The sequence below is a fragment of the Amblyraja radiata genome, chromosome 2 (assembly GCF_010909765.2).
Source record: "Amblyraja radiata isolate CabotCenter1 chromosome 2, sAmbRad1.1.pri, whole genome shotgun sequence".
Lineage (NCBI taxonomy): Eukaryota > Metazoa > Chordata > Chondrichthyes > Rajiformes > Rajidae > Amblyraja > Amblyraja radiata.
In genome coordinates, this window is record NC_045957.1 from 124,091,102 (window position 1) to 124,119,024 (window position 27,923).

The 27,923-nt window shown below is 47.1% G+C and overlaps 1 protein-coding gene across 2 annotated transcripts in view; it reads right to left on the bottom strand.

The window, feature by feature from the left end:
* The window catches only part of hivep1 (HIVEP zinc finger 1), a 185,927-nt gene that overhangs the window by 44,986 nt on the left and 113,018 nt on the right, over positions 1-27,923 (bottom strand). For both annotated transcript variants that reach the window (XM_033015000.1, XM_033015009.1), the window contains 2 exons: positions 5,999-12,078; positions 4,746-4,873 (listed from right to left, as the gene is read on the bottom strand). In XM_033015000.1, coding sequence (XP_032870891.1) covers positions 4,746-4,873; positions 5,999-12,078 — 6,208 coding nt within the window. The remainder of the gene's footprint in view (positions 1-4,745; positions 4,874-5,998; positions 12,079-27,923) is intronic.

The window sequence follows — 27,923 nt, forward strand, 5'->3', positions numbered from 1 at the left end:
AATGGGGGTGGGAGCAAGAGCAGAGCCGCGGGAGACCCTAGTGAGAGCCTCATCTATAATGGAAGAGGGGAACCCCCGTTCCCTAAAGAATGAGGACATCTCATCTGGGTGCAGATGCGGCGTAGACGGAGGAATTGGGAGTAGGGGATAGAGTCCTTACTGGAAGCAGGGTGGGAAAAAGTGTAGTCTAGATAAAGGAAAGTGGTATTTATTAGTACTTATGGCATGAAGTGCTGGCAAGATGAGTGATATTCAGGCTCCTGTTCCATGTCCAATGTTGGTTGCTTTTCTCTCCCAAACTCTACACCTTACCTCTTGTGTACCAGTATTAAATGGCACAGAAGCAAATCTTCAACAACTTATACAAATAGAGTAAACCCTCGTTATAATGGACCGTGGGTGGGTGGGAATGGTGTCCGTTATAGCCGATTGTCCGCTATAACCGAGTAAGGGATTATCAATGTATAAGTAAAGGCAACAACTGCCGATGCTAATACACAAAATGAATCAGAGTGCTGGAGTAACTCAGCGGGTCAGGCAGCATCTGTGGAGAACATGGATAGGTGACGCTTCACAGTGCTGGAGTAACTCAGCGGGTCAGGCAGCATCTGTGAAGTACATGGGTACTTGACATTTCAGAGTGCTGGAGTAACTCAGCGGGTCAGAGAGCATCTCTGGAGAACATGGATAGATGACAGAGGAAGGACATCCTTGTGATTGAGGCAGTGCAGCGTAGGTTCACGAGATTGATCCCTGGGATGGCGGGACTGTCATACGAGGAAAGATTGTATTCATTCCTCTCATGATTTTATACACCTCTATAAGATCACTGTGGAATTATCAATTAACTGAATTTGATGAAACCACCCAGACCATTTTCCATTGTCTTTGCAGTCAAGAGATTTTCATGTCAGCAAACCATCCAATTGCAACCAATTATTTTAATTAAATTGAATATTGGGTGAGGAAAGTGCTTAGCTAAAAAGCCAGAAATAGAAATAGCGCTTAGTCGGCAAGCATCCATCCGAAATCCTGCAGTCCAACAAACTGCTAATGCAGTATTCTGACCAGCGGACTGTGGAAAAGGTTTGAAACTATTATAGAACATATATCGGTGCCCTCACATCGGTGTGGGCGGGTTGGGCCGAAGGGCCTGTTTTCACACTGTACGACTATGACTAGCACAGGAATAGGCCCTTCTGCCCACAATGCATATGCCGAGCGTGATGCCAAGATGAACTGCTTCGCTCTCCCAACAGGCAAGAGGTAGAGAAAACGAACACCTACACATTCAGGGACAGTTTCATCCCAGCTGTTATCAGGCAACTGAACCACCCCACCCACAACTAGAGAGTGGTCCTGAACTAACATCTACCGCGTTGGAGACTCTCGCACTATCATTAATTGTACTTTACTCTGCACTACACGTTATAGAAACATAGAAAATAGGTGCAGGAGTAGGCCATTCGGCCCTTCGAGCCTGCACCGCCATTCAATATGATCATGGCTGATCATCCAACTCAGTATCCTGTACCTGCCTTCTCTCCATACCCCCTGATCCCTTTAGCCACAAGGGTCACATCTAACTCCCTCTTAAATATAGCCAATGAACTGGCCTCAACTACTTTCAGTGGCAGAGAATTCCAGAGATTCACAACTCTCTGTGTAAAAAATGATTTTCTCATCTCGGTCCTAAAAGATTTCCCCCTTATCCTTAAACTGTGACCCCTTGTTCTGGACTTCCCCAACATCGGGAACAATCTTCCTGCATCTAGCCTGTCCAACCCCTTAAGAATTTTGTAAGTTTCTATAAGATCCCCCCTCAATCTCCTAAATTCTAGCGAGTACAAACCGAGTCTATTATTATTAATTGGACTTTATTGTGCACTACACGTTATTTCCTTTATCTTGTATTTCTACACTGTGGATGGCTCGATTGTAAACTAGGTTATCCACTTTGGCGGCAAAAACAAGGGGGCAGATTATTATCTCAATGGGGTTAGGTTAGGTAAGGGGGAGGTGCAGCGAGACCTGGGCGTCCTTGTACACCGGTCACTAAAAGTTGGCGTGCAGGTACAGCAGGCAGTGAAGAAAGCTAATGGAATGTTGGCCTTCATAACAAAATGATTTCAGTATAGGAGGTTCTTTTGCAGTTGTATAGGCTCTGGAAAGACCACATCTGGAGTATTGTGTACAGTTTTGGTCTCCTAATTTTAGGAAGGACATCCTTGTGATTGAGGCAGTGCAGCGTAGGTTCACGAGATTGATCCCTCGGATGGCTGGACTGTCATATGAGGAAAGATTGAAAAGACTAGGCTTGTATTCACTGGAGTTTAGAAGGATGAGGGGCAATCTTATAGAAACATATACATTATAAAAGGACTGGACAAGCTAGATGCAGGAAAAATGTTCCCAATGTTGGGCGAGTCCAGAACCAGGGGCCACGGTCTTAGAATAAAGGGGTGGTCATTTAAGAGTGAGGTGAGAAAAAACTTTTTCACCCAGAGAGTTGTGATGTACAAGCACACCCAGTTCTCGTTGCACCTCCCGTTTTCCTTATCTGACACAATTCAGATAATAATCTGCCTTCTTATTCTTGGCACCAAAGTGGATAACCTCACATTTATTCACATTATACTGCATCTGCCCACTCACCCAACCTATCCAAGTCACCCTGCAGCCTCATAGCATCCTCCTCGCAGCTCACACTGCCACCCAGCTTTGTGTCATCCGCAAACTTAGTATGTTACATTTAATTCCCTTGTCTAAATTGTTAATATATATTGTAAATAACTGGGGTCCCAACACCGAGCCTTGCGACACCCCACGAGTCACTGCCTGCCATTCTGAAAAGGACCTATTAATTCCAACTCTTTGCTTCCTGTCTGCCAACCAGTTCTCTATCCATGTCAATACCCTACCCCCAATACCATGTGCTCCAATTTTGCACACTAATCTCTTGTGTGGGACCTTGTCAAAGGCTTTTTGAAAGTCTAGATACACCACATCCACTGGCTCTCCCATATCCATTCTACTTGTTATATCCTCAAAAAATTTGAGTAGAGCTAATAGAACGATGTTTCAATCCCTGTGGTAAGTCGGCACTCTTGATATTGGCAGTGGGATTGGAGTGGTGAAAGGTAGGGTAGGTAAGTCATCCGGGTCATCAGGTGGGCACCCTCCTTCTTTGACGTTTCATTGATAAGCCCACAACATCTCAGAGGGCTCAACGGTGAAACCTGGCGCCCCAGTTAAACCCGCCTCAGTTCCATACCTTCCTGTCTTCATCTTGCAGCCCAATTGCTGTCATTCCTTTTAGTCAAGCATGATTTACCCTTCATAAATCCATGCTGACTTTGACCGATCCTGTCACTGCTTTCCAAATGCGCTGCTATAACATCTTTAATAATCGACTCCAGCATCTTCCCCACTACCGATGTATGGCTAACTGGTCTATAATTCCCCGTTTTCTCTCTCCCTCCTTTCTTAAAAAGTGGAGTTACATTGGCTACCCTCAAGTCCACAGGAACTGATCCAGAGTCGAGAGAACATTAGAAAATGATCACCAATGCATTCACGATTTCTAGGGCCGCCTCCTTAAGTGCCCTGGGATGCAGAACATCAGCCCCTGGGGATTTATCAGCCTTCAGTCCCATCAGTCTACCCAACACCATTTCCTGACTAATGTGAATTTCCTTCAGTTCCTCCGTCATCCCAGATCCTCTGGCCACTTGTACATCTGGGAGATTGTTTATGTCTTCCTTAGTGAAGACGGATCCAAAGTACCTGTTCAACTCGTCTGCCATTTCCTTGTTCCCCATAATAAATTCGCCTGTTTCTGTCTTCAAGGGACCCACATTTGCCTTAACTAATTTTTTCCTCTTCACATACCTAAAGAAGCTTTAACAAGAGGCAGCACGGTGGCACAGCAGTAGAGTTGCTGCCTTACAGCGGCAGCGACCCGGGTTCGATCCCGGCTACGGGTGCTGTCTGTACAGAGATTGCACGCTCTCTCCATGACCTGCGTGGGTTTTCTCTGAGATCTTTGGTTTGCCCCCACACTCCAAAGATGTACAGGTTTGTAGATTATTTGGCTTGGTACAAATGTAAAACTGTCCCCAGTATGTGTAGGATGATGTGAATGTGCGGGGGATCGCTGGTCGATGTGGACCCGGTGAACCGAAGGGCCTGTTTACGCACTGTATCTCTAAACTAAACTTCAGAAATCCTTAAGGGGCTGTCCCACTTGGGTGACCTAATTGGCGAGTTTAGAAGACATGTTGAAGACCTCCTTCGACTATGTAGAAGACCTCCTTCGACTATGTTGAAGACTAGCTACGGCTAACTTCGGGAAAATTGGACACCATCTCCTTTGACCTCCCTTCGACTATGATGAAGACTACCTACGACTACCCTCGATTACCTACAACTAACATGCCGACCTACTACGACTAAATCTACGAGTAAAAAAAAGCATCGATTTTTTCCATGGCGACCTTTTTTTAATCGCGGGCAGTTTTAACATATTGAAAAAAAACGCCGCGATCTACCTGAGGCCTCGAGTACGTGGAGACCACTCTCGAGCATGAAGGAGAGTTATGAAAGCCTCCTACGACCTCGTGTCGACCATGCTGCGAGTATGAGGAGGGCAAACTCACCAGAACTCGCGGATTAGGTCGCTCAAGTGGGACAGGCCCTTTATTCTTTTACTAGTATAACTAAAAAGTGTTGAAATGTAAACTTGCCCCCCATCGAAGATCTTGATTCTCCTGGGTTCAATGACAGCATGATCTTTGTCAGAATCACCACCTTGATTGTCGTACTTGTCTTTGCTGTTGTGTTCACTAATTGCCACTGTTCGGTTGGCAAGTGCCTGTCCAAAATTATGAAGAAATGCACTCAGTAGTAATCACAGAAGAGAAACAAGAGGTTACTTTGATCCTAATATTTAATAGTGACAATAATATGGTTGAATTTTACGTTAACCAAATTGCAGTATGAGACTAAGTGAAAAGGCTTACATAAGTGCAAGGAAAAGTGCAAATCCAGAGCACTAAGACAGCTACAACAGCAAAGAGATAAAATGTAAATTGGCGTTACTGCATTTCACCCTGGAGGGAGAAACATTATCTCAGTTGCACCACAGAGTAAAACAAAATTTCACAATTGAATTCAAACATAGAATAGTACAGCCCTTAAAAATATCCAATGACTTGGCTTCCACAGCCATATGTGGGAGTGAATTCCACAGAGTCAACACCCTCTGACAAAATAAACTCCTCCTCATCTCTGCAGTTGTACAGGGCCCTAGTGAGACCACACCTGGAGTATTTGTGCAGTTTTGGTCCCCTAATTTGAGGAAGGACATTCTTACTATTGAGGGAGTGCAGCGTAGGTTTACAAGGTTAATTCCCGGGATGGCAGGACTGTCATATGCTGAGAGAATGCAGCGGCTGGGCTTGTACACTCCGGAGTTTAGAAGGACGAGAGGGGATCCTATTAAAACATGTAAGATTGTTAAGGGTTTGGATACGTTAGAGGCAGGAAACATGTTCCCGATGTTGGGGGAGTCCAGAACCAGGGTCGACAGTTTAAGAATAAGGGGGAAGCCATTTAGAACGGAGGAAGCACTTTTTCTCACAGAGAGTGGTGGAATTCTCTGCCTCAGAGGGCGGTGGAGGCCGGTTCTTGGATACTTTCATGAGAGAGCTAGATTGGGCTCTTAAAGATAGTGGAGTCAGGGGATATGGGGAGAAGGCAGGAACGGGGTACTGATTGGGGATGATCAGCCATGATCATATTGACTGGCGGTGCTGGCTCGAAGGGCCGAATGGCCTACTCCTGCACTTATTGTCTATTGAAATTGTGAGTAGTCATTTTATGTGACACTAATATCTTCATCAAATCCTCTCTGAACTCATGGTTTCTAAGACTCAGCCTTCTCTGCCAAACCATCAGCAAGGCTAGACGAGATTGGTCAAGTAAAAATGATTAATACCTTGGATTTGTCAGCTTTCCATTTGCTTGAAGACACCAATATGCCAGAATGAAGCAGCGTGCTTTTCGCTTGCGTGTACATCATTTTTTTGATCTTCTGCTTTGAGTTGAGAAGACCAAGTATGACTTTAGTGGGTAATCCCATTGGATTGGGATTGTGAGGGCTGATGTGCCAAGTTGAGTAGGCAGAGAGTTTTTTGTCCAACTGCTGGGTATGTAACGGCTTGCACTTTTTCAGGTAACACCAACTAAAATTTGTTGAAGTCTTCAGAGTGGAGAGTGTGGCACATTGTACGTCTCGCGTGCTTGTGACTGGGAAGGAAACTCTCATTTCGATTTGGGCCTGACTGTTTACTAGTTGCATTTGGTCGTTACTGGATGCAGACGTATCACCCTGAGTATTAGTGACTGATTTCGACAGAGTAGTAATTGCCTGTGGGGGACTGGAGAAAGCGGTTCTGGGTGATTTTTGAATCACAGTCCCCGAAGAAGAGGTAGAACCCTCAGACTGCAGAGTTTCCAAAGGCAGAGCTGGCAGCTGGTGAAGAGGCTTTATTGGCGAGCTGTTGAGCTCTAAGATTTGCAAGTTGTTTTTCAGAGGGCCTTCCTGCTCAGCAGGCAGCGAGCTCTCCACTTGATCGGTTGTGCAATGCTGCCTCACCAACATGGGCTTCTTCAGCTTATTCATTTCAACAGATTTGGTGCTTTGCAACGGCACCTGTGTCACTTTACCAGAACTTGCAGAGCCGTTTTCATCCTTAACCCGTTTCTGGTGTTTTTCCATCGCAATATCTAAACTATTTGCTGGCGACAGCATGCGTTTACTCGTTCCTGTCGGTTCTTGCGCGAGCAGACAGTCAGACGCCATTTTGGATCCACTTGCCTTGAGTGCAGTTCCACTATCGATAAGTGAGTGACAATTTTCCGCAATAGCAGACAGCTTAATTTTATTCTTTTGGCCTTCCAGATAATCCTCGGGAGCGTTTGAATTTAGTGGATCGTCGAATTTACAGATGACCAGGGCCTGCTGGTTCGTTTGATCTTGTGTGACCAGAATCTGAGGCAAGGTTGAACGAATGGCAGTGTTGTACGTGGGTTGTGTGCACTGGATGCCAATGGGCCTGATCAGAGAAGCAGCAGCAGGCAGTAACTGGGTAGATACCTGGCCAGGGTGGACATGCTGAACTGGGGGGACCAAGTACAAGTTTGAGATAATCTCCAGAGATTTAGTTGTAATATTGGGAGTGACCGCACATGATCTGAGAGCAAGTGGAATAGATAGGGGAATGACTGGCGACTGGGTTGTAACATGAGGAAGAACACACGCCTTGCAGGATTGGCTTTGAACAATTTGAAGCTGATATTTAGGAGCATATGTGTTACGTTCATTTCCAGGAGGAAGAGATATAATTGAGCACAATTTCTGTTGGTCTGCAGTTATTTTTGCAGGCATTACTGTTAGGTTTCCTTGGGCAACGCAACATGTCTCAGACCTCTGAGCAAGAGAAGATGTTTGAACGAAAGGTTGTTTGACTTGGATTTGGTTATTTGCGTTTATTTCTTGTACTGAAGACTGTGGCTCAGGGTGTACTACGTGTTGGACTTGCGTAACATACGACAGCGGGTGATGTGAAGTTAAGAAGGACACGGGGGATAACCTATTCGATAAGGACCGCTTGAGTTGTGGCAGGGCCGCCACCTGCAGAGTTAGGTTTTGGTGGAATAAACTGGAAGCCAAAACCTGAGGTTGGGGAATGTCTGGGCCAATGCTCAAAGACATCTGCCGTAAAAGAGGACCTCTTCTCCTCTCAATCAGGGAGACCGAGCCAGAAGCAAATATTTCAGAAGCCACTGTGGAAATAATCTCCATGGAAACCTCTGGCGATGGGGATATTGTTGTGGATATGATACCACAATCAAATGACTTGCTCCGGATCCCTGTGGTGAGCTCTGTAGAGGAAGGCATGCTGTTGTTCTGTTCAGACGCAGCTCGTCTCATCTCTCTGTAATGTGCGTTGGGAACGCCAAGGGTATTTGACCGACTAACCAGAGCCAGTTCGGGCGACTTACTAAGTGCTTCCAGCTTCGAAGGGCTTTCAGTCCTTGGAAGGTCCTCCTTATCAAATGAGGCTGAGAGACTGGAACAAGACAGGTTGCTATCCTGGCTGAAGCTCCTGGATAGGGTGGAGTCAAAGCTGGATTCCCCGGATGAGTGCTCCATCTCAGCCAAGCGGATCCGTTTCTTTTTTGGCGGCAGCTTCTCGGTCGGTAGGTTTGAGAGAGTCTCGCTCCTCTGCGGCCAGTGGAATTTCTCTGCCGGCTCGTTACCTTGCGCCTCCTGCTCCTGGTCCGGCTCCTCCGTCACCAAAATCTCCGGCACCTGGATGTTATGTTGCCGCACCAGCCTTGACGGCTGCAGCGACGTGCAGTCAGCGGACGACGATCTCGACAGTTCGCAGGTTGCTGCCCTCGATATTCCGGGGTTGGGTTGCGGTTGGCAAGTGGGCTGGCTGCAGGCATCTTCTTTCTCGCTCGTGAACAGTGAGAGCTGCGCCGTTTCGCGAAGGGCCTCTTTCTCTTGCACGGGGACGGGAGAACTTTTGTCCACAGATTCCAAGTGTTCAAATGAACTGGGTCTACTCAACGAATTTGTGTGCTGGATTACAGACACGCCACTGCTGGTCCTGCTTAGCTCTCGTTCTTGGGATGGTGGGGGTAATGGTTTGGTTTGAATCTCGTTGCTGAAGGACACCGGGTCCTCCGGGAGATGTTCCTTGTCGCCCGCCTGGAGGCGTTCTCCTGGTGGAGTTTTTGCTCTGACGCTCGTGGATGGGATACTACCGGTTACCTTGTTCCGGTGAGATGCATCAACGGCAGCGGCACTTAACCGATCCGACAAAGGTTCCTTGTTCACGGTGCTTGTCCCGGTGCCCACGCTGGGCGGAGGTTCATCATCGTCACCAATACTTTTAATTTTCTTCCTTTTCCTCATCTTCGGTGGTTGCTGGAGAACCCCCGCCGCTCCCACCACCCTGTAGTGTAGCAACTGAGGGGACATACTGCGTGATATTGCCTCCTGCTCCGAATCCTTTGTGGCCATGGGTTTAACCTTTGGCCCGTGAAGCTCTGAGCAGTAGAACTTCTTGTGGTTCTCAAAGTTCTCCAGCTTTCTGTACCTGTTTCTGCACGTCTCGCACTCGTACATGGAGCCCCGGCCTTGCGGCTTTCTCCCTTTCTCCTGTGCTCGTGTCCCGTGCTCAAACGATTTGCTCCTCGGCATCAGAAGCCCCGCGGCCAAGGCGCTCCTCTGGAAACCCTCGTCCATGGAGCGTGTGGAGGCAAAGCCCTGGCCCTCGCTGGTCGACGGGTCTTCCACGGCGGTCTGCCTGACAAGGGTCCGGGGATGGACAAGGTGCATGGGCGTCTGCGGTCCGGGTATGAAGACGTCGTCGCTAAATGAACCGGCGATTTTATCGTCGAACGACTGGCTTCCTCGGAGCGGGTGAGCAGCTAGCGTTACGTTGGCTGGCACGCCAAAGTTTGCTGGAGTAGCGGGCATCGAATTGCTTCTAGTGATGGGCAAACAGTCAAGAGAAGGAAACGGAGGAGGAACTGACAAGAGGAACACTTGCTTTGACTTGTCAGTGGGTGTAAAAGGGGACTTGGGAATATCAGAACTGGAGCTTGTTCTTCTTCCTGAATGAAGAGGCCGTAGATCGAATTGGAATGAATCTTTGAACGTATATGGTTTCGGTGAGTCTATGCTTCCTCTTCTAGAAAGAGACGTTCTTCTTGGTTTGACACTATCCAGCTGTTTATCGTCCACTACTGCTTCATTGTCGGATATCAACTTGGAAATGCGTTCTTCAAGCATCTTGGTTGCTATCTGAGCACGAACCGGAGCTGTGGATTTGGACAGCTTCTCAACTGAGATGGAGTTCATCTGTAACACAGTGGCCATGATTTGATTGCTGTGAGGTGGACAAGGAAACGTGCCCTCGATGGTGGCCAGTGACTTGACAAAGGGACTGAGTGGGCTCATTTGTTGATCCGCACTCTCGGAACGGGAGAAATAACCTGAATCAGTGCTCCCTAAACTTCGAGGGCTCAAGTGATGCTTGCCCTGTTCAGTGGCCTGCTGCCTTTGAAGCTGGCCATGTGGAGTCACTGACTGGGCCTTGTCTTCCTCCGGCGGGCTCATTTCCACCTGCCGCTTGCCGTTTCCACCGGGGTCTTGCTTCGTCCAAGACGCCCAAGCCGATGTCGGCTCCGTTTTGGCGGCCTGCGGGTTTACCTGCTGCTGCGGGTGGACTGGTTCTGGAGCCGCTCCCGTTACCCGCGGACTGTCAGCCCTGGCGGGGGAAATGTTCACCGGGTAGACCACCACCTTCGGCAACGCGGCTGCAACTCTCGACTCCGTTCCTTCGTGCGGGGCGACAGACTCGTAGGAGTCGTAGCCGCCGACTTTGTTTCCCAGCTTGCTGGAGGACGAGAGGTCCCCGGGGAAGGCTGCAGCTGCCTCTGAATAGGACACGTCGCTGGACACTTGTGCGGCATCCTGCTCACCACAGTGCTTCTGGTCAAAATATCTTTCCTCGGACGTGGAGTCGGCCTCACTGTCGCAGCTCTCCTCCACGTCTGACTGCATGCTGACCCCCCGCTCAGAGTCCTGCGACACTGAAGTACTGCTGCCCCCTGACCTCAAGACGAGACCAAGCTTGATAGCGTGAGCGTGGGACTTCTTGTGCTTGTACAAGTTGCTTTTGGTCTTGAATGAAAAGCCACAGGTAACGCAAGGGTAGGGCCGTTCCCCGGTGTGAGAACGAATGTGTTTCTGGAGAACGCTCGGCTTGGCACATGCCCTGTTGCAGTACTCGCAAATATACTTCCCCTGCTTTTTAGGCTTCTGGTCCTTGAGCAAACTATTGGATGCTTGTTCCACCCCAGAGTTGAGAACAGACGTCAACTGCAGCTGCTTGTAACTAGATCCCTTGTGATCACTATTAGGTGGATTATGGGCCATGTGCTGATTTGAATTGACCAGAAGCTGGCTTTGATGTAGTCTATATGGCATGACAGTGGTCTGAGACTGACCGAGGGAGGTCATGGTCAAATTGTACGTGTGTTGGAAATGGTGCTTGCCTTGATTCTGCTGGTGTGTGGGTGATCCGTTAAACCTCGGAGATGTGGCACGTTGTTGCTCTTGTTTAACATGCAGAACATGCCGTGCCTGCTGGTAGTGGACGTGAGACGTCGGCTGGCCCGCTCCTTGCTGTCTGTTCCCTGATTTGGCCACAATTTGAGCGGCATTGGAATAGTATTGTGGGTCCGCTGCTAATTCAGATTTGCATGCAGAGGGCCGGCTGGGGGTCTGTGCGGTGACTGATGATGCTCCACCCGACGCCTCCTGGGATACGATGCCGAAGTCCGACTTCCTGGAGCCCGAATCGGCTGCAGGAAACTTCACCTTTGACAGAGTTTTCAGTTCCGGCTCCATCGCCTTCAATAGGACGTCGAAGGCGGAGCTAGCGTCAGGGGAGCTCCCATTCGCACTGCAGCTTTTGCTCTCGGTTTTGATGATCCAATGCTTACGCAGCAGAGAGAGACGTTGAATCTGGTGCTGTGGGTGCTCGTAGATTGGCGAGGGGGGCTTCTCCGCCACCAACAATTTCAAGGTTGCATCGGTGTCCAGTTGGCGAGCTTTCCAATTTGGAGATTTGTTGCACGACTCGACTGAATGCTGTGACGCCAAGATCTTTCTCTGCAGTGGTTTGCCCGCCCGAGCCACCGTCGCCTCACCGGCAAAGTTTAGGTCCTCACAATATTCTTGTCCGAGTTCTCCTTCTCTCTCCAATCCACCATTTTGGTCAAGCAAAGGTTCCTTATTCAATGGTGAAGCAGCAGTTGGGACACCATCGACAGAAAAGGCTGCCTCCGCACTTTGCCCATCCTTACTTAATTTTAACAGAGTTTTCACAAATGATTTGGGGATTTTCTTCGTCACATTTTCGGCCACGACTTTCTTTCGCTTTACACCTTTGGCTGCGTTTGGTTTTCCTTTTCTTCTCGGCTCTTGGAATTCTACGAAAAAACAAAGTTAAGTTAAGAAATGAAATTTGTTCTTAGTTTTCGCTGCGGTACCAATAACTGTAATAGGTCACACAGCAACACATATTTACATTTTTTAGTTTGTTTCGTTTTAGAGATACAGCGCGGAATTGGGCCCTTCAGCCCACTGAGACCACACCGACCCGCGCATGGGAATAGGTGACATTTCGGGACCGCAGCTATTTACAATATACATCAATGATTGGATGAAGGGATTCAAAGTAACATTAGCAAATTTGCAGATGACACAAAGCTGGGTGGCAGTGTGAACTGTGAGGAGGATGCTATGAGAATGCAGGGTGACTTGGACAGGTTGGGGTATGGGCAGATGCATGGCAGTTGAAGTTTAATGCGGATAAATGTGAGGTTATCCACTTTGGTAGCAAAAACAGGAAGGCACATTACTATCTAAATGGCGTCAAGTTGGGAAAAGGGTAAGTACGACGGGATCTGGGGGTCCTTGTACATCAGTCTATGAAAGTATGCATGCAGGTACAGCAGGCAGTGAAGAAAGCGAATGGCATGTTGGTCTTTATAACAAGAGGAGTCGAGTATAGGAGCAAAGAGGTCCTTCTGCAGTTGTACAGAGCCCTAGTGATACCACACCCGGAGTATTGCGTGCAGTTTTGGTCCCCTAATTTGAGGAAGGACATTCTTGCTATTGAGGGAGTGCAGCGTAGGTTTACAAGGTTAATTCCCGGGATGGCGGGACTGTCATATGCTGAGAGAATGGAGCAGCTGGGCTTGTACACTCTGGAGTTTAGAAGGATGAGAGGGTATCTCATTGAAACATATAAGATTGTTAAGGGCTTGGACACGCTAGAGGCATGAAACATGTTCCCGATGTTGGGGGAGTCCAGAACCAGGGGCCACAGTTTAAGAATAAGGAGTAAGCCATTTAGAATGGAGTCGAGGAAACACTTTTTCTCACAGAGAGTGGTGAGTCTGTGGAATTCTCTGCCTCAGAGGGCGGTGGAGGCAGGTTCTCTGGATGCTTTCAAGAGAGAGCTAGATAGGGCTCTTAAAAATAGCAGAGTCAGGGGATATGGGGAGAAGGTAAGAACGGGGTACTGATTGGGGATGATCAGCCATGATCACATTGAATGGCGGTGCTGGCTTGAAGGGCCAAATGGCCTCCTCCTGCACCTATTGTCTATTGTCTATTAAGGAAATCATTGACTACACCTGGTTTCATTCTGGCTGTGGGTCAGATGCAATAAGCAATTGTTATTTATCATTGTTGCATCAAGTTGCAATCATTTATTAAGAACAGTGTTTAACATAAGTCAAATGACAAGGACCAGTCTCAGCCCGGGCATTCTTTCTACTCTCCTCTCCCATCAGGCAAGAGGTAAAGATGATAGAAAACGCATAGAGACCTCCAGATTCAGGGACAGTTTCTCCCCAGCTGTTATCAAGCAACTGAACCATCCTTTCATCAGCTAGAGTGCGGTCATGCCCTCCCAGCTACCTCATTGGACACCTTTGAACTTTAATTAGTCATAGAGTGGTACAGTGTGGAAACAGGCCCTTCAGCCCAACTTGCCCACACCAGCCAACAATGTCCCAGGTACACTCCTCTCACTTGCCTGCGCTTGGTTCATATCCCTCCAAACCTGTCCTATCCCTCTACCTGTCCAACTGTTTCTTAAACGGTGGGATAGTCCCAGCCTCAACTACCTCCTCTGGCAGCTTGATCCATACACCCACTACCCTCTGTGTGAAAAAGTTACCCCTTGGATTCCTATTACAAGACTCTGTGCATTGACCCGATCTATTCCTCTCATGATTTTGTACACATCTATAAGGTATACAAAATTGGACTTTATCTTGCACTAAATAGAAACATAGAAATTAGGTGCAGGAGTAGGCCATTCGGCCCTTCGAGCCTGCACCGCCATTCAATATGATCATGGCTGATCATCCAACTCAGTATCCCGTACCTGCCTTCTCTCCATACCCTCTGATCCCCTTAGCCACATCTAACTCCCTCTTAAATATAGCCAATGAACTGGCCTCGACTACCCTCTGTGGCAGGGAGTTCCAGAGATTCACCACTCTCTGTGTGAAAATGTTATACCCTTTATCTGTACACTGTGGACGGCTCAATTGTAATCATGTATAGTCTTTTCTTTGACTGGATTGCATGCAAACAAAAGCTTTTCAAGGTACAATAATAATATTAATAATAATAAACTAAGCAGAGAGGATCATTGGCGTCTCCCTACCCTCGGTACAAGAACTGTTCCAGAGCCGCTGTCTGAAAAAAGCTCTGAGAATAGCTAAGGACAAACTGCACCCCCTCCACACACACCTGGATCTCCTGCCATCAGGCAAGAGATACCGTAACAGCTTCCTGCCACAGGCTGTGAGGCTGCTAAACAGTCACTCCACCTGATTCTGCTGCTTTGCACTGACAATTTAATAACTCTGGCACTGGCCACTCAAATCAGCTGCCCTGGACATTTTAATGACTATTTTTACTGTACTTTAATGTTGATGTTTTACCTGCTTTTAACTATTTATACTGTTTCATCAGGGACTGGATTGTTTTTATTGTTATTATGTGTGAAATGTTTAAGATTTATGTGCGATGCTCCGGTATTCCCTGAGAAACGTCTTCTCATTTTGCATTGTACAATTGTTGCTTTGCAAGATGACAATAAAGGTTGATTGATTGATTGATTGACTAAACTGATTGAACCAGAGGCCTCTACTGCACATCAGGATCTCTTGCTTGTTGGTCAGGGCATGGAGGAAGGAAGGGATTTGGGAACGGAACTGTGCCACAATCAAAGACAAGCCATAAAACAAGTGCTTGGAAGATTTATTCATAAACGTCAACAGTGAGGATAAAGGCATTGAACTTGGGTAGTAGAAATGTGTAGGAAGGAACTGCAGATGCTTGTTAGAATACTCGCTAGAATTTAGAAGATTGAGGGGGGATCTTATAGAAACTTACAAATTTCTTAAGGGGTTGGACAGGCTAGATGCAGGAAGATTGTTCCCGATGTTGGGGAAGTCCAGAACAAGGGGTCACAGTTTAAGGATAAGGGGGGAAATCTTTTAGGACCGAGATGAGGAAAACATTTTTCACACAGAGAGTGGTGAATCTGTGGAATTCTCTGCCACAGAAGGTAGTTGAGGCCAGTTCATTGTCTATATTTAAGAGGGAGTTAGATGTGGCCCTTGTGGCTAAAGGGATCAGGGGGTATGGAGAGAAGGCAGGTACAGGATACTGAGTTGGATGATTAGCCATGATCATATTGAATGGCGGTGCAGGCTCGAAGGGCCGAATGGCCTACTCCTGCACCTATTTTCTATGTTTCTATGTTTACACTGAAGATAGGCACAAAATGCTGGAGTAACTCAGCGGGACAGGCAGCAACTCCGGAGAAAAGGAATAGCCGACGTTTTGGGTCGAGACCCTTCTACATACTGAGAGTCAGGGGAGAGGAAGATGCAGAGATTAAGAAGGGTAAGGTGCGAAAATTAGATCAAAGGGAACGGGGATCAATGAAAGGTAGAATTGTTAGCTAGGGGAAGGTGACAGCGAGGCGTACAAAGATAAAATGTAACCAGGAAGACAGTCAGACTGGTCGGAGAACTAGGATGGGGGAGGGATGGAGGGAGAGCAACAATTACCTGAAGTTAAAGAAGTCATGTTAGAAAGGTACTGGTCCAACAGCATGTTAATGCCTGTACAGAAAGGAATACCTACTTTCACCAACAGATGGAGCAGTCCTGCAGCAATTAAGTCGTCTGGTTTTAGTCTGTTTCATTCAATGATCATTGATCATTTCCCATTCATAACACCACTCAGGCTGTTTACTGGCTTTTCATGGGCAAATCTGGAACTGGGTGCATCATTCACCCACAGCTTTTTCAGAGTATGAATTACAAAGTGAAATACAAATTCCTCTCTTGAAATCTACTCTCGCACATCTTACTCTCAGTGTTTAAGAAGGAACTGCAGAAGCTGGAAAATCGAAGGTAGACAAAAATGCTGGAGAAACTCAGTGGGTGAGGCAGCGTCTATGGAGCGAAGGAAATAGGCGACGTTTTGGGTCGAGTCCCTTCAAGGGTCTCTTCACCAACACCTTGTACAGCTGTAAAATAACCTCCCATGTTACAAAAAATGTTTAGACGTTTACATGGATAAGACGGTTAGAGGGATATGGGCCAAACACAGGCAGGTGGAACCAGTGCATGTTGGTCAGCATGGACAAGTTGTGCTGAAGGACCTGTTTCCACACTCTATGACTCAGATTCCTATTAAAATGTCCTGCCTGACCTGCTGAGTTACTCCAACACTCTGTGTTCTCTGCAAGATGAAATGCTTCTTTCTGTCTCTTGGAGCTCATGAGGTTGAGGAGCAGAATTAGGCCATTTGGTCCATCAAGTCTACTCCACCATTCAATCATGGCAGATCTATCTCTCCCTCCCAACCCCATTCTCTCCATAACCTCTGACATCCTTACTGATCAAGAATCCATCAACCTCTGCCTTAAAAATACGCACTGACTTGGCCTCCACAGCCGAATCTATGATGTTTTATACCTAGATTTGCAGAACGCCTTTGAAAAAGTGCCACACGTGAGGCTTCTAAGGAAGATGAAAGCCCACGGTATTAAAGGGCAGATACTAGCATGAATAGCAGGTTGGCTGGATGGCAGAAGACAAAGAGTGGCAATAAAGGGGGGCTTTATCTGTTTGGCTGCCAGTGACTAGTGGAGTTCCGCAGGGCTCGGTGCTGGGGCCGCTACTCTTCACGTTGTATAGTAATAATTTGGACGAGGGGATTGAAGGCTTTGTGGACAAGTTTGCGGATGATACGAAAATAGGTGGAAGGGCAGGTAGTGTAGAGAAAGCAGGGACTCTGCAGAAGGACTTGGACAGGTTGGGAGAGTGGGCAGAGAAGTGGCAGATGGAATATAGTGTAGTAAAGTGTGGTGTCATGCATTGTGGTAGAAGGAATAAATGTGTAATTATTTTCCAAATGGGGAGAGAATCCAGAAATCGGAGGTGCAAAGGGAGTTGGGAGTGCTGGTGCAGGATTCCCAAAGTTAATCTGCAATTTGAATCAGTAGTAAAGAAAGCAAATGCAATGCGAGCATTTATTTCAAGAGTTCAAGAGGGCTTGTATACAAAAACAGGGATGTAATGCTGAGGCTCCATAAGGCGCTGGTCAGGCCGCATTTGGAATATTGTGAGCAATTTTGGGCCCCATATCTGAGGAAGGATGTGCTGGCTCTAGAGAGGGTCCAGAGGAGGTTTACAAGAATGATCCCAGGAATGAGTGGGTTAACATATGATGATCATCTGACGGCACTGGGCCTGTACTCGCTGGAATTTAGAAGAATGAGGGGGGACCTCATTGAAACATACAGAATAATGAAAGGCCTGGATAGAGTGGATGTGGAGAGGATGTTTCCACTAGTGGGAGAGTCTAGGACCAGAGGTCACAGCCTCAAAATTAAAGGACATTCTTTTAGGAAGAAGATGAGGAGGAATTTCTTTAGTCAGAGGGTGGTGAATCTGTGGAATTCTTTGCCACAGTGGAAATATTTAAGGGAAAGATAGATAGATTCTTGATTAGTACGGGTGTCAGAGGTTATGGGGAGAAGAACCGAAGGTCATGAGAACTTTGTGGGTGAAGGATGGTGGCATAAAGATGCCCATGGTAAAGATGAGGCAATGGGGATCTAGAAACTAAAAGTTATTGTAGAGTTGATGGCGCATGGGATGTCAGATGAAGGTTCGAAGGGACCGGACAAGGGGGGATACGATGAAATTGAGGTATGCGGGGATGAGTTCTGTGGGGCAGAAGTGGGCTGAAACAATGGGTCTGCCAGGGCAGTGTGGATATTTGAAAGGAGAGAGAAGCGGGGCATGTGGGGCTGGAGAACGGTAAAGTTGTAGGATGTGAAGGGGAGATGGTTAGAGGTGATGGGATCAGAAATGGTGTGGGACAGAGTCTTACAGCATGGAAACAAGCCCTATGGACAAATTTGCCCGCACTGGCCAACATGTCCCATCTGCAGTAGTGCCCGCTTCTATCTCCTTTCAAATATCCACACTGCCATCATATTCACAGACCCATTGTATCTGCATCTGCCTGCATTTGGCCCATATCCCTCTAAACCTGCCCTATCTTTTAATCACTAGCCTGTCCAACCAACTGCCTATCAAACCCCCTCCCTCACCCATATCAACATGCCAGGCCTCTCTTTCTTACCCTCCCTACAATCAGTCTGAAGAAGAGTCCCAGCCCAAAATATCACATATCCATGTTCTCCAGAGATGCTGTCCGCTGTTACTCCATGCCCGATGACACGCTGAGTTACACTAGCACTTTGCGTCTATTTTGTAAACGAGCATTTGCAGTATCCTTGTTTCTAAGTTGTTTTTTCTACATATTGTTTGAATCTTCTTAACTTTCTAGCCTTCACAAACCCATTCTACAGACAACATAGTGCATGGAAACAGGCCCTTCAGCCCAACTTGCCCATGCTGACCAACTACACTAGCAGGCAGGTGGGACTACACTAGTCCGACCTGCCTGCATTTGGATCTATCCCTCTAAACCTGTCCTATCCATGAACCTGTCTAAATATTTCTTAAATGTGATGGTACCTGCCTCGACTACCTCCTCCGGCAGCTCGTTCCATACACCCGCCACCCTTTGTGTCAAAATATTGCCCCTCAGGTTCCTATTAAATCTTTCCTCTGTCTTCACTAAGGAGGACACAAACAATCTTGCTGATATAGTAGTGGCCAGAGGATCTGGGGTGACGGAGGAACTGAAGGAAATCCACATTAGGCAGGAAATGGTGTTGGATGGACTGATGGGACTGAAGGCTTATAAATCCCCAGGGCCTGATGGTCTGCATCCCAGGGTACTTAAGGAAGTGGCTCTAGAAATCGTGGATGCATTGGTGATCATTTTCCAATGTTCTATAGACTCAGGATCAATTCCTGGGGATTGGAGGGTAGCTAATGTTATCCCACTTTTTAAAAAGGCGGGAGAGAGAAAACAGGGAATTATAGACCAGTTAGCCTGACATCGGTGGTGGGGAAGATGCTGGAGTCAATTATAAAAGATGAGATAGCTGAACATTTGGATAGCAGTAACTGGATCGGTCCGAGTCAACATGGATTTACGAAGTGGAAATCATGCTTGACTAATGTTCTGGAATGTTTTGAGGATGTAACTAGGAAAATGGACAAGGGAGAGCCAGTGGATGTAGTGTACCTGGACTTTCAGAAAGCATTTGATAAGGTCCCACATAGGAGATTAGTAGGCAAAATTAGGGCACATGGTATTGGAGGTAGAGTACTGACATGGATAGAGAAGTGGTTGGCAGACAGGAAACAAAGAGTAGGGATTAACGGGTGTCTTTCAGAATGACAGGCAGTGACTAGTGGGGTACCGCAAGGCTCGGTGCTGGGACCGCAGCTATTACAATACACATCAATGATTTGGATGAAGGATTCAAAGTAACATTAGCAAATTTGCAGAAGACACAAAGCTGGGTGGCAGTGTGAACTGTGAGGAGGATGCTATGAGAATGCAGGGTGACTTGGACAGGTTGGGGGAGTGGGCAGATGCATGGCAGATGAAGTTTAATGCGGATAAATGTGAGGTTAGCAAAACTTTGGTAGCAATAACAAGAAGGCAGATTACTATCTAAATGGTGTCAAGTTGGGAAAAGGGGAAGTATAACGGGATCTGGGGGTCCTTGTACATCAGTCTATGAAAGTAAGCATGCAGGTACAGCAGGCAGTGAAGAAAGCGAATGGCATGTTGGCCTTTATAACAAGAGGAATCGAGTATAGGAGCAAAGAGGCCCTTCTGCAGTTGTACAGAGCCCGATTGAGACCACAGCTAGAGTATTGTGTGCAATTTTGGTCCCCTAATTTGAGGAAGGACATTCTTGCTATTGAAGGAGTGCAGCGGAGGTTTACAAGGTTAATTCCCAGGATGGCGGGACTGTCATATGCTGAGAGAATGGAGCAGCTGGGCTTGTACACTCTGGAGTTTAGAAGGATGAGAGGGTATCTCATTGAAACATATAAGATTGTTAAGGGTTTGGACACGCTTGAGGCAGGAAACATGTTCCCGATGTTGGGGGAGACCAGAACCAGGGGCCACAGTTTAAGAATAAGGAGTAAGCTATTTAGAACGGAGACGAGGAAACACTTTTTCCTCACAGAGAGTGGTGAGTCTATGGAATTTTCTGCCTCAGAGGGCGGTGGAGGCAGGTTCTCTGGATACTTTCAAGAGAGAGCTAGATAGGGCTCTTAAAAATAGCGGAGTCAGGGGATATGGGGAGAAGGCAGGAACGAGGTACTGATTGGGGATGATCAGCCATGATCACATGAATGGCGGTGCTGGATCGAAGGGCCGAATGGCCTACTTCTGCACCTATTGTCTACTTCCCCCCCCCCCCCCCCCCCCAACCTCACCTTAAACCTATGTCTTCTGGTTCTCCATTGCCCTGCTCTGGGTGCATTCACTCTTACCTGTTACCCTGATGATTTTGTACACCTTGATAAAATCACCTCCTTTTATCAGCCTCCTTCCTGCGCTCCAAGGAATATCGTCCAAGCTGCCCAACCTGTCCTTTTATCTCAGTCCCCAAGTTCTGGCAACATCCTCGTAAATCTTGATTCTCGATTCCCCTACTCGGGGTAAAAGACTCTGTGCATTCACCTCGTGTTCTTGTACACCCGCATCTCACTCCAGATAATGAAACAGTTGATCAGCACACAACTGAAACTACACCGTTGTTTTAGTTCCTCCGGAGAATGCCAGACAGATGCAAATATTTGTACAGCTGTTGAAATCTACCAGTACAGATATAGGCTTCATTTTTTATAAACGTTATTGAGGACCAGTCTCGTGAAATGTTGTTTGCAATGAGCCTCACCCACTGGGTTGCTCATTAGGAAATCCACAGACGCAAAGTATTGGGGGCTTGCCTTTGGAGGAGGGAGAGCAGATTTTCACCAGGAGCATGCATTGAAAACATTGTTCCTATGCATCTGTTTACCTGCCCTTGCTTATTTAAAACGACAGCGGAGGCATGTACGAGAAACTAAATCTTAATAATAATTACCACAGGAAACAAAGTCGGTCTCAGCAATGTGCTCTCTGTGTTTGCTGCTGGCTGCAGCTTTTTTAACTTCCTTTTTTATTTCAGAAATTTGACATTATTAGTTCATAAGTGATGTGATCGGAACAAAATGAGGCCAGTCGGCCCATCAATGCTTCCCTCATTCAATCATGGCTGATCTATCTCACCCTCCTAACCCAATTCTCCTGCCTTCTCCCCATAACCCCTGACACCCGTACTAATCTATCTGTGCCTTAATACATACTGTATCCATTGACTTGGCCTCCGCAGCCTCCTGTGCCAATGAATTCCACAGATTCACCGCCCTCAAAACAAATTCCTCCTCACCTTCCTAAAGGAACGTCCTATAATTCTAATAATTTTATGCTACAATTTTTATTCCAATAAAAGTGTTCTTTATAAAGAGTTATTATATCTGCTTGTTGACAAACAAAGCAAAATTATTTTTTATAATGCCACCTCCGCTCTTTGCCAAAATTTGAACTGCAATATATTGCTTGACAACATTACTGAGGAAGACTATTTTATATTTATCTAAAGAATCTCTCTTCTGCATTGAATATTATAAACACTAGCAGCATATGCAGAGGGAGCAGGATTTAAAGCTGGGATTATATAAAAATAGCTCGGGGCCACCACACAGCATCCATAGCATTAAGAACAAAAATGTACACTTTCAATCAATTGAGAGGTTGGGGGGGAGAAGATGCCTTTAAATTTAACGTTCTTAGATTGTAATCAGATTTACATTGAAAGGAATATGTCCACAATAATAATATACATTAAAAAACAAATTCCCCAGAAGTAAATGTGCTGTATTACAATTAAAGTGAACATATGTTCACCCTCAACCTCATCACCAGTGGCATCATGACAAACTGCAATAATGAAGGTAGATATACGATATACTCACTATTAAATACATTGAATTTTGATCTGTAAGCTAGTCATTTGGCTTCGATAGCAGATTGTTAGAGTCCGTACCTCTTTAGTGCCTCCTGATTCACCGCGAGCCCAGATACTGGCTTGACCGAGCATTTGATTTTGTTTGGAACAATTCTCTCAGCAGCCTCTCCAAAACGTCCTCAAACCCACGCTTTTTCACAGCATTTCCTCCTCTCTCTTTCATAAACCTATGAGCTAGTCTGGGATGTCAGCGACTGTCTAATGCAACACTGTGGGATTTGGGAGGAAAATCCACAGCAGAAAAACGACTGATTTTTCAATGGGTTTTTTTTTGGGGAGATGGAATATTTTGCAAATTGCATTGCTTGGTGATGGTACGATATATTAGTGTAGGAAGGAACTGCAGATGCTGGTTTAAATCAAAGACAGACAGACACAAAATGCTGGAGTAAATCAGTGGGACAGGTAGCATCTCAGGAGAAAAGGAATAGGTGACATTTCGGGTCGAGACCCTTCTTCAGATACAATATATTAGCTTTGCTGTTTATATTATCTTACTAGGGGTACAGTGTTCTTAACAAAATAATAAATAGTCAGTTAACATGCTGTTGCTAATGAAAGCCCAGAATGAGTCAAATGTGTAAAGGTTGTGGACATCTGCTCTTCAGGGATTCCAGTAGTTGATTGGAGGGACCCCCAGAGACCCTGCCACATTGAAGCATTCAAGGCAGCTTGCACTTTGATTTTCTGCTTTAACAAGAAACAGCTCTTGACGAGATGTGAGCAGCTTCCTTTTTTCCCCCCCGGGCTAAATGGGGTGAATCGGGCTCGATTCAGCCAACTGCCTGGACTCGCCACTGACATAGAGTGGGCAGCAGTAGAGTTGCTGCCTAACAGCGCCAGTGATCCCGGTTCTATCCTGATGACCATGGGTGCTGTCCGTAGGGAGTTTGTACGTTCTCCTCTTGACCTGCGTGGGTTTTCCCCAGGGTGCTCCGGCATCTTCCCACACTCGTGCAGATTTGTAGGTTCATTGGCTTTTTTATAATTGTAAACTGTCCTCAGTGTGTGTAGAATAGCATTGGTGAGCGGGGATCGCTGGTCGCCGCAGATTCGGTGGGCCGAAGGGCCTTGTTCCGCAATGTATCTCTAAGCTAAACTAAACGTACTGTGTAGGAAGGAACTGCAGATGCTGGTTTACACTGGAGATAGACACAAAATGCTGGAGTAACTCAGCGGGACAGGCAGCATCTCTGGATAGAAGGAGTGAGTGTCGTTTTGGGTCAAGACCATTCTTCAGACTACTAGGTGACGTTCCGATCGAGACCCTTCTTCCGACCGAACTAAACGTACTACTTGGTGAAGATGTCTGAGTCTGATTAGGTTAGCCCAGCCGAAAACGCAGCTGTGTAACAAGCCCTGAGTGGTGAGTCGGCAGCAACAAGTGCACTGCTAAAGCCCCACCCGTTGTTCAGAACTGAACCTGAAACAAGGCAAGGCCAGGGTGGCACCTCGCCTTCGTCCAACTTTGTAACCGCTCTTAAATGGAATAAACATTCACAGGTTAGATTTTAGAGATGCAGCTGCTGAGAAGGGAAGTTGCGATACCGCACTAAAGGACAGCAGAAATGCAACACGGTAAAACTTTCCCATGTAAGCACGTTGTCTGGATTAGCAGCCTGCCTCATTTAGTTTAGTTTTAGCGCAAAAACAGGCCCTTCGGCCCACCGAGTCACCGCTGACCAGCGATCCCCACACGCTAACACTATCCTACACGCTAGGGACAATTTACAATTTTACCAAAGCCAACTAATCTACAAACCTGAATGTCTTTGGAGTGTGGGAGGAATACCGGAGTGCCCGGAAAAAACCCACGCGGTCATGGGGAGAACGTACAGACTGTGTGCAGACAGCACTAGTAGTCAGGATTGAGCCCGGGTCTCTGGCGCTGTAAGGCAGCAATTGGACCGCTGTGCGTTTGCATGGACGAGTTTGACCAAAGTACATGTTTCTGCATTATATGAATACAGGGGAGCAGCGGTAGCACGACTGCCTTGCAGCAGCAGAGACCCGGCTCCCATCCTGACTACCAGTGGTCTGTACGGACTTTGTGCCTTCTCCCCGTGACCTGCATGGGTTTTCTCCGAGATTTTCGGTTTCCTCAAACACACCAAGGACATACAGGTTTGTAGGTTATTTGACGGTATAAATGTATATTGTCCCTAGTGTGCGTAGGGTAGTGTTAGTGTGCGGGGATCGCTGGTCGGTGCGGATTCGGTGGGCCGAAGGACCTGTTTCCGCGCTGTATCTCAAAACTAAACCTTATAATACAGATTTTGTAAGCGCCGGAGATCCAGGTTCGATCCCGACTAAGGGAACTGTCTCTAAGGAGTTTGTACGTTCTCCCTGTGATCTACGTGAGTTTTCTCTGATATCTTCGGTTTGCTCCCACACTCCTAAGACTTGCAGGTTTGTAGGTAAACTGGCTTGGTAAATGTAAAAATTACCCCTTGTGTGTGTAGGATAGTGTTAATGTGCGGGGATTTCTGGTCAGCACAGACTCGGTGGGCCAACAGGGCCTGTTTCTGCGCTGTATCTATGAACTAAACTGCCGTCCCTTGCTCCTCGTGTCCGACGTCTCCAGCAACTGCCTCCTCCTCGGTTCTTCGGTCTTTGAAGGACATGCAGGGTCCGGGTCGGGAGGCCACTCTCCACAGGTCACGGTTGGCCAAGCCTGAAGTCCCGTTACCCACAGTCCACCGAGCCTTCAGGCCCACTGAGCGTGTTCCCAGTACAGCGGTCCTCACTGGCCGTTTGACGTCACTGGGCCTGTACTCACTGGAGTTTGAAGGATGAGGAGGGACCTCATTGAAACTTACCGAATAGTGCAATGCCTGGGTAGAGTGGATGTGGAGAGGATGTTTCCACTAGTGGGAGAGCCTATGACCAGAGGACCAGAGGACCAGAGGTCATATAGCCTCAGAATTAAAGGCGGTTCCTTTAGCAAGGTGAAGAGGAATTTCTATAGTCAGAGGGTGGTGAATCTGTGGAATTCATTACCACAGACGGCTGTGGAGGGCAAGTCAGTGGATATATTTAAGGCAGAGATAGATAGATTGTTGATTAGTACGGGTGTCAGGGGTTATGGGGAGAAGTCAGGAGAACGAGTTTAGGAGGGAGAGATAGATCAGCCATGATTGAATGGGGGAGTAGACTTGACGGTCCGAATGCCTTATTCTGCTCCTAGACCTTAGTACATGAGCCTTTTGGTTCTCTGGGCATGTTCCTGGTACCACGGCAGCTCGGGAATCAGGATGGAGTGTGACTTGGAGGTGAACATAGAAACATAGAAACTAGGTGCAGGAGTAGGCCATTCGGCCCTTCGAGCCTGCACCGCAATTCAATATGATCATGGCTGATCATCCAACTCAGTATCCTGTACCTGCCTTCTCTCCATACCCCCCTGATACCTTTAGCCACAAGGGCCACAACTAACTCCCTCTGAAATATAGCCAATGAACTGGCTTCAACTACCTTCTGTGGCAGAGAATTCCAGAGATTCACCACTCTCTGTGTGAAATATGTTTTTCTCATCTCGGTCCCAAAAGATTTCCCCCTTATCCTTAAACTGTTACCCCTTGTTCTGGACTTCCCCAACATCGGGAACAATCTTCCTGCATCTAGCCTGTCCAAACCCTTAAGAATTTTGTAAGTTTCTATAAGATCCCCCCTCAACCTTCTAAATTCTAGCGAGTACAAGCCAAGTCTATCCAGTCTTTCTTCAAATGAAAGTCCTGACATCCCAGGAATCAGTCTGGTGAACCTTCTCTGTATGGCAAGAATGTCTTTCCTCAGATTAGGAGACCAAAACTGTATGCAATACTCCAGGTGTGGTCTCACCAAGACCCTGTACAACTGCAGTAGCCTACTTTCAATGTCTGGGGTACCATGACAGCCAGGTCTCGTTGCATCTCCCCTTTTCCTAATCGGCCACCATTCAGATAATAGTCTACTTTCCTGTTTTTGCCACAAGTGGATAACCTCACATTTATACACATTATACTGCATCTGCCATGCATTTGCCCACTCACCCAGCCTATCCAAATCACCTTGCAGCCTCCTAGCATCCTCCTCACAGCTAACACTGCCCCCCAGCTCCATGTCATCCGCAAACTTGGAGATGTTGCATTCAATTCCCTCGTCCAAATCATTAATATATATTGTAAATAGCTGGGGTCCCAGCACTGAGCCTTACGGTACCCCACTAGTCACTACCTGCCATTCTGAAAAGGACCCGTTTACTCCTATTCTTTGCTTCCTGTCTGCCAGCCAGTTCTCTATCCACATCAATACTGAACCCCCAATACCGTGTGCTTTAAGTTTGTATACTAATCTCTTATGTGGGACCTTGTCGAAAGCCTTCTGAAAGTCCAGATATAACACATCCACTGGTTCTCCCCTATCCACTCTACTAGTTACATCCTCGAAAAATTCTATAAGATTCGTCAGACATAATTTACCTTTCGTAAATCCATGCTGACTTTGTCCAATGATTTCACCACTTTCCAAAACCTGCAGATAGTGATGACCCTCCACACCTGCTGCCCTCGAATATCCTCCTGGTTTGAGTCATGAGTTTGTAGGGATGCTGTGAATTTTGCAGATAGAACATAGAACAGTACTGCACAGCAACCGGCCCTTCGGACCACAATGTCCGCACGTATATGGATCATACAGCAATCTTAAAGAAACCTGGTCTTGATCCCTCCTCTCTCATTAACTACCGCCCAATCTCAAACCTCCCCTTCCTTTCAAAAACCCTGGAGCGTATCGTTGCGTCGCAACTTCATTCCCACCTCCTTGCGTATAACCTACTTGAACCCCTCCAATCTGGCTTTCGCCCCCTCCATAGCACAGAAACTGCTCTCCTCAAAGTCCTCAACGACCTCCTCACCTCTGCTGACACTGGTTCCCTCAACATCCTCATCCTCCTCGACCTGAGCGCAGCCTTCGATACAGTGAACCATAACATCCTGCTCACCAGACTCAAGGACCTCGGCATTGAAGGCTCTGCACTCAGCTGGCTCCGTTCCTACCTTCCAACAGATCCCACTTCATCTCTCTCCACAACCACACCTCTGCTACAGCCGCAGTCACTCAAGGCGTTCCCCAAGGCTCCGCACTCGGCCCCCTCCTCTTCATCATCTACATCCTCCCCCTTGGTCAGATACTCCGCCACTTCAATCTGGACTTCCACTGTTACGCTGATGACACCCAGATTTACCTTGGCACCAAATTCCCCCACAACCCCCCCCTCTCCCATATCAACTCCTGTTTGTCAGCTATAAAAACCTGGATGCAACATAATTTCCTCAAACTCAACAGCGATAAGACAGAATTCCTCCTCATAGGCTCCAAAGCCACACTCAGCAAAATCAATAACCCCTCTCTCACCATCGACGGCACCACTGTCTCCCCATCTCCCCAGGCCCGCAACCTTGGCGTGATCTTTGATTCCACCCTCTCCCTTGAGCCTCACATCCGCCATGTCATTAAAACCTCCTTCTTTCATCTCCGCAACATCGCCAAACTCAGATCCTCTCTCACACCGCCTGCTGCTGAAAGACTCATCCATGCCTTCATCTCCTCCCGACTGGACTATTGCAACTCACTTCTCCTTGGCATCAGCTCCACCTACATCAACCGACTCCAACTGGTCCAGAACGCAGCCGCCCGACTCATCACCCACACCAAATCCTGGCATCACATCAC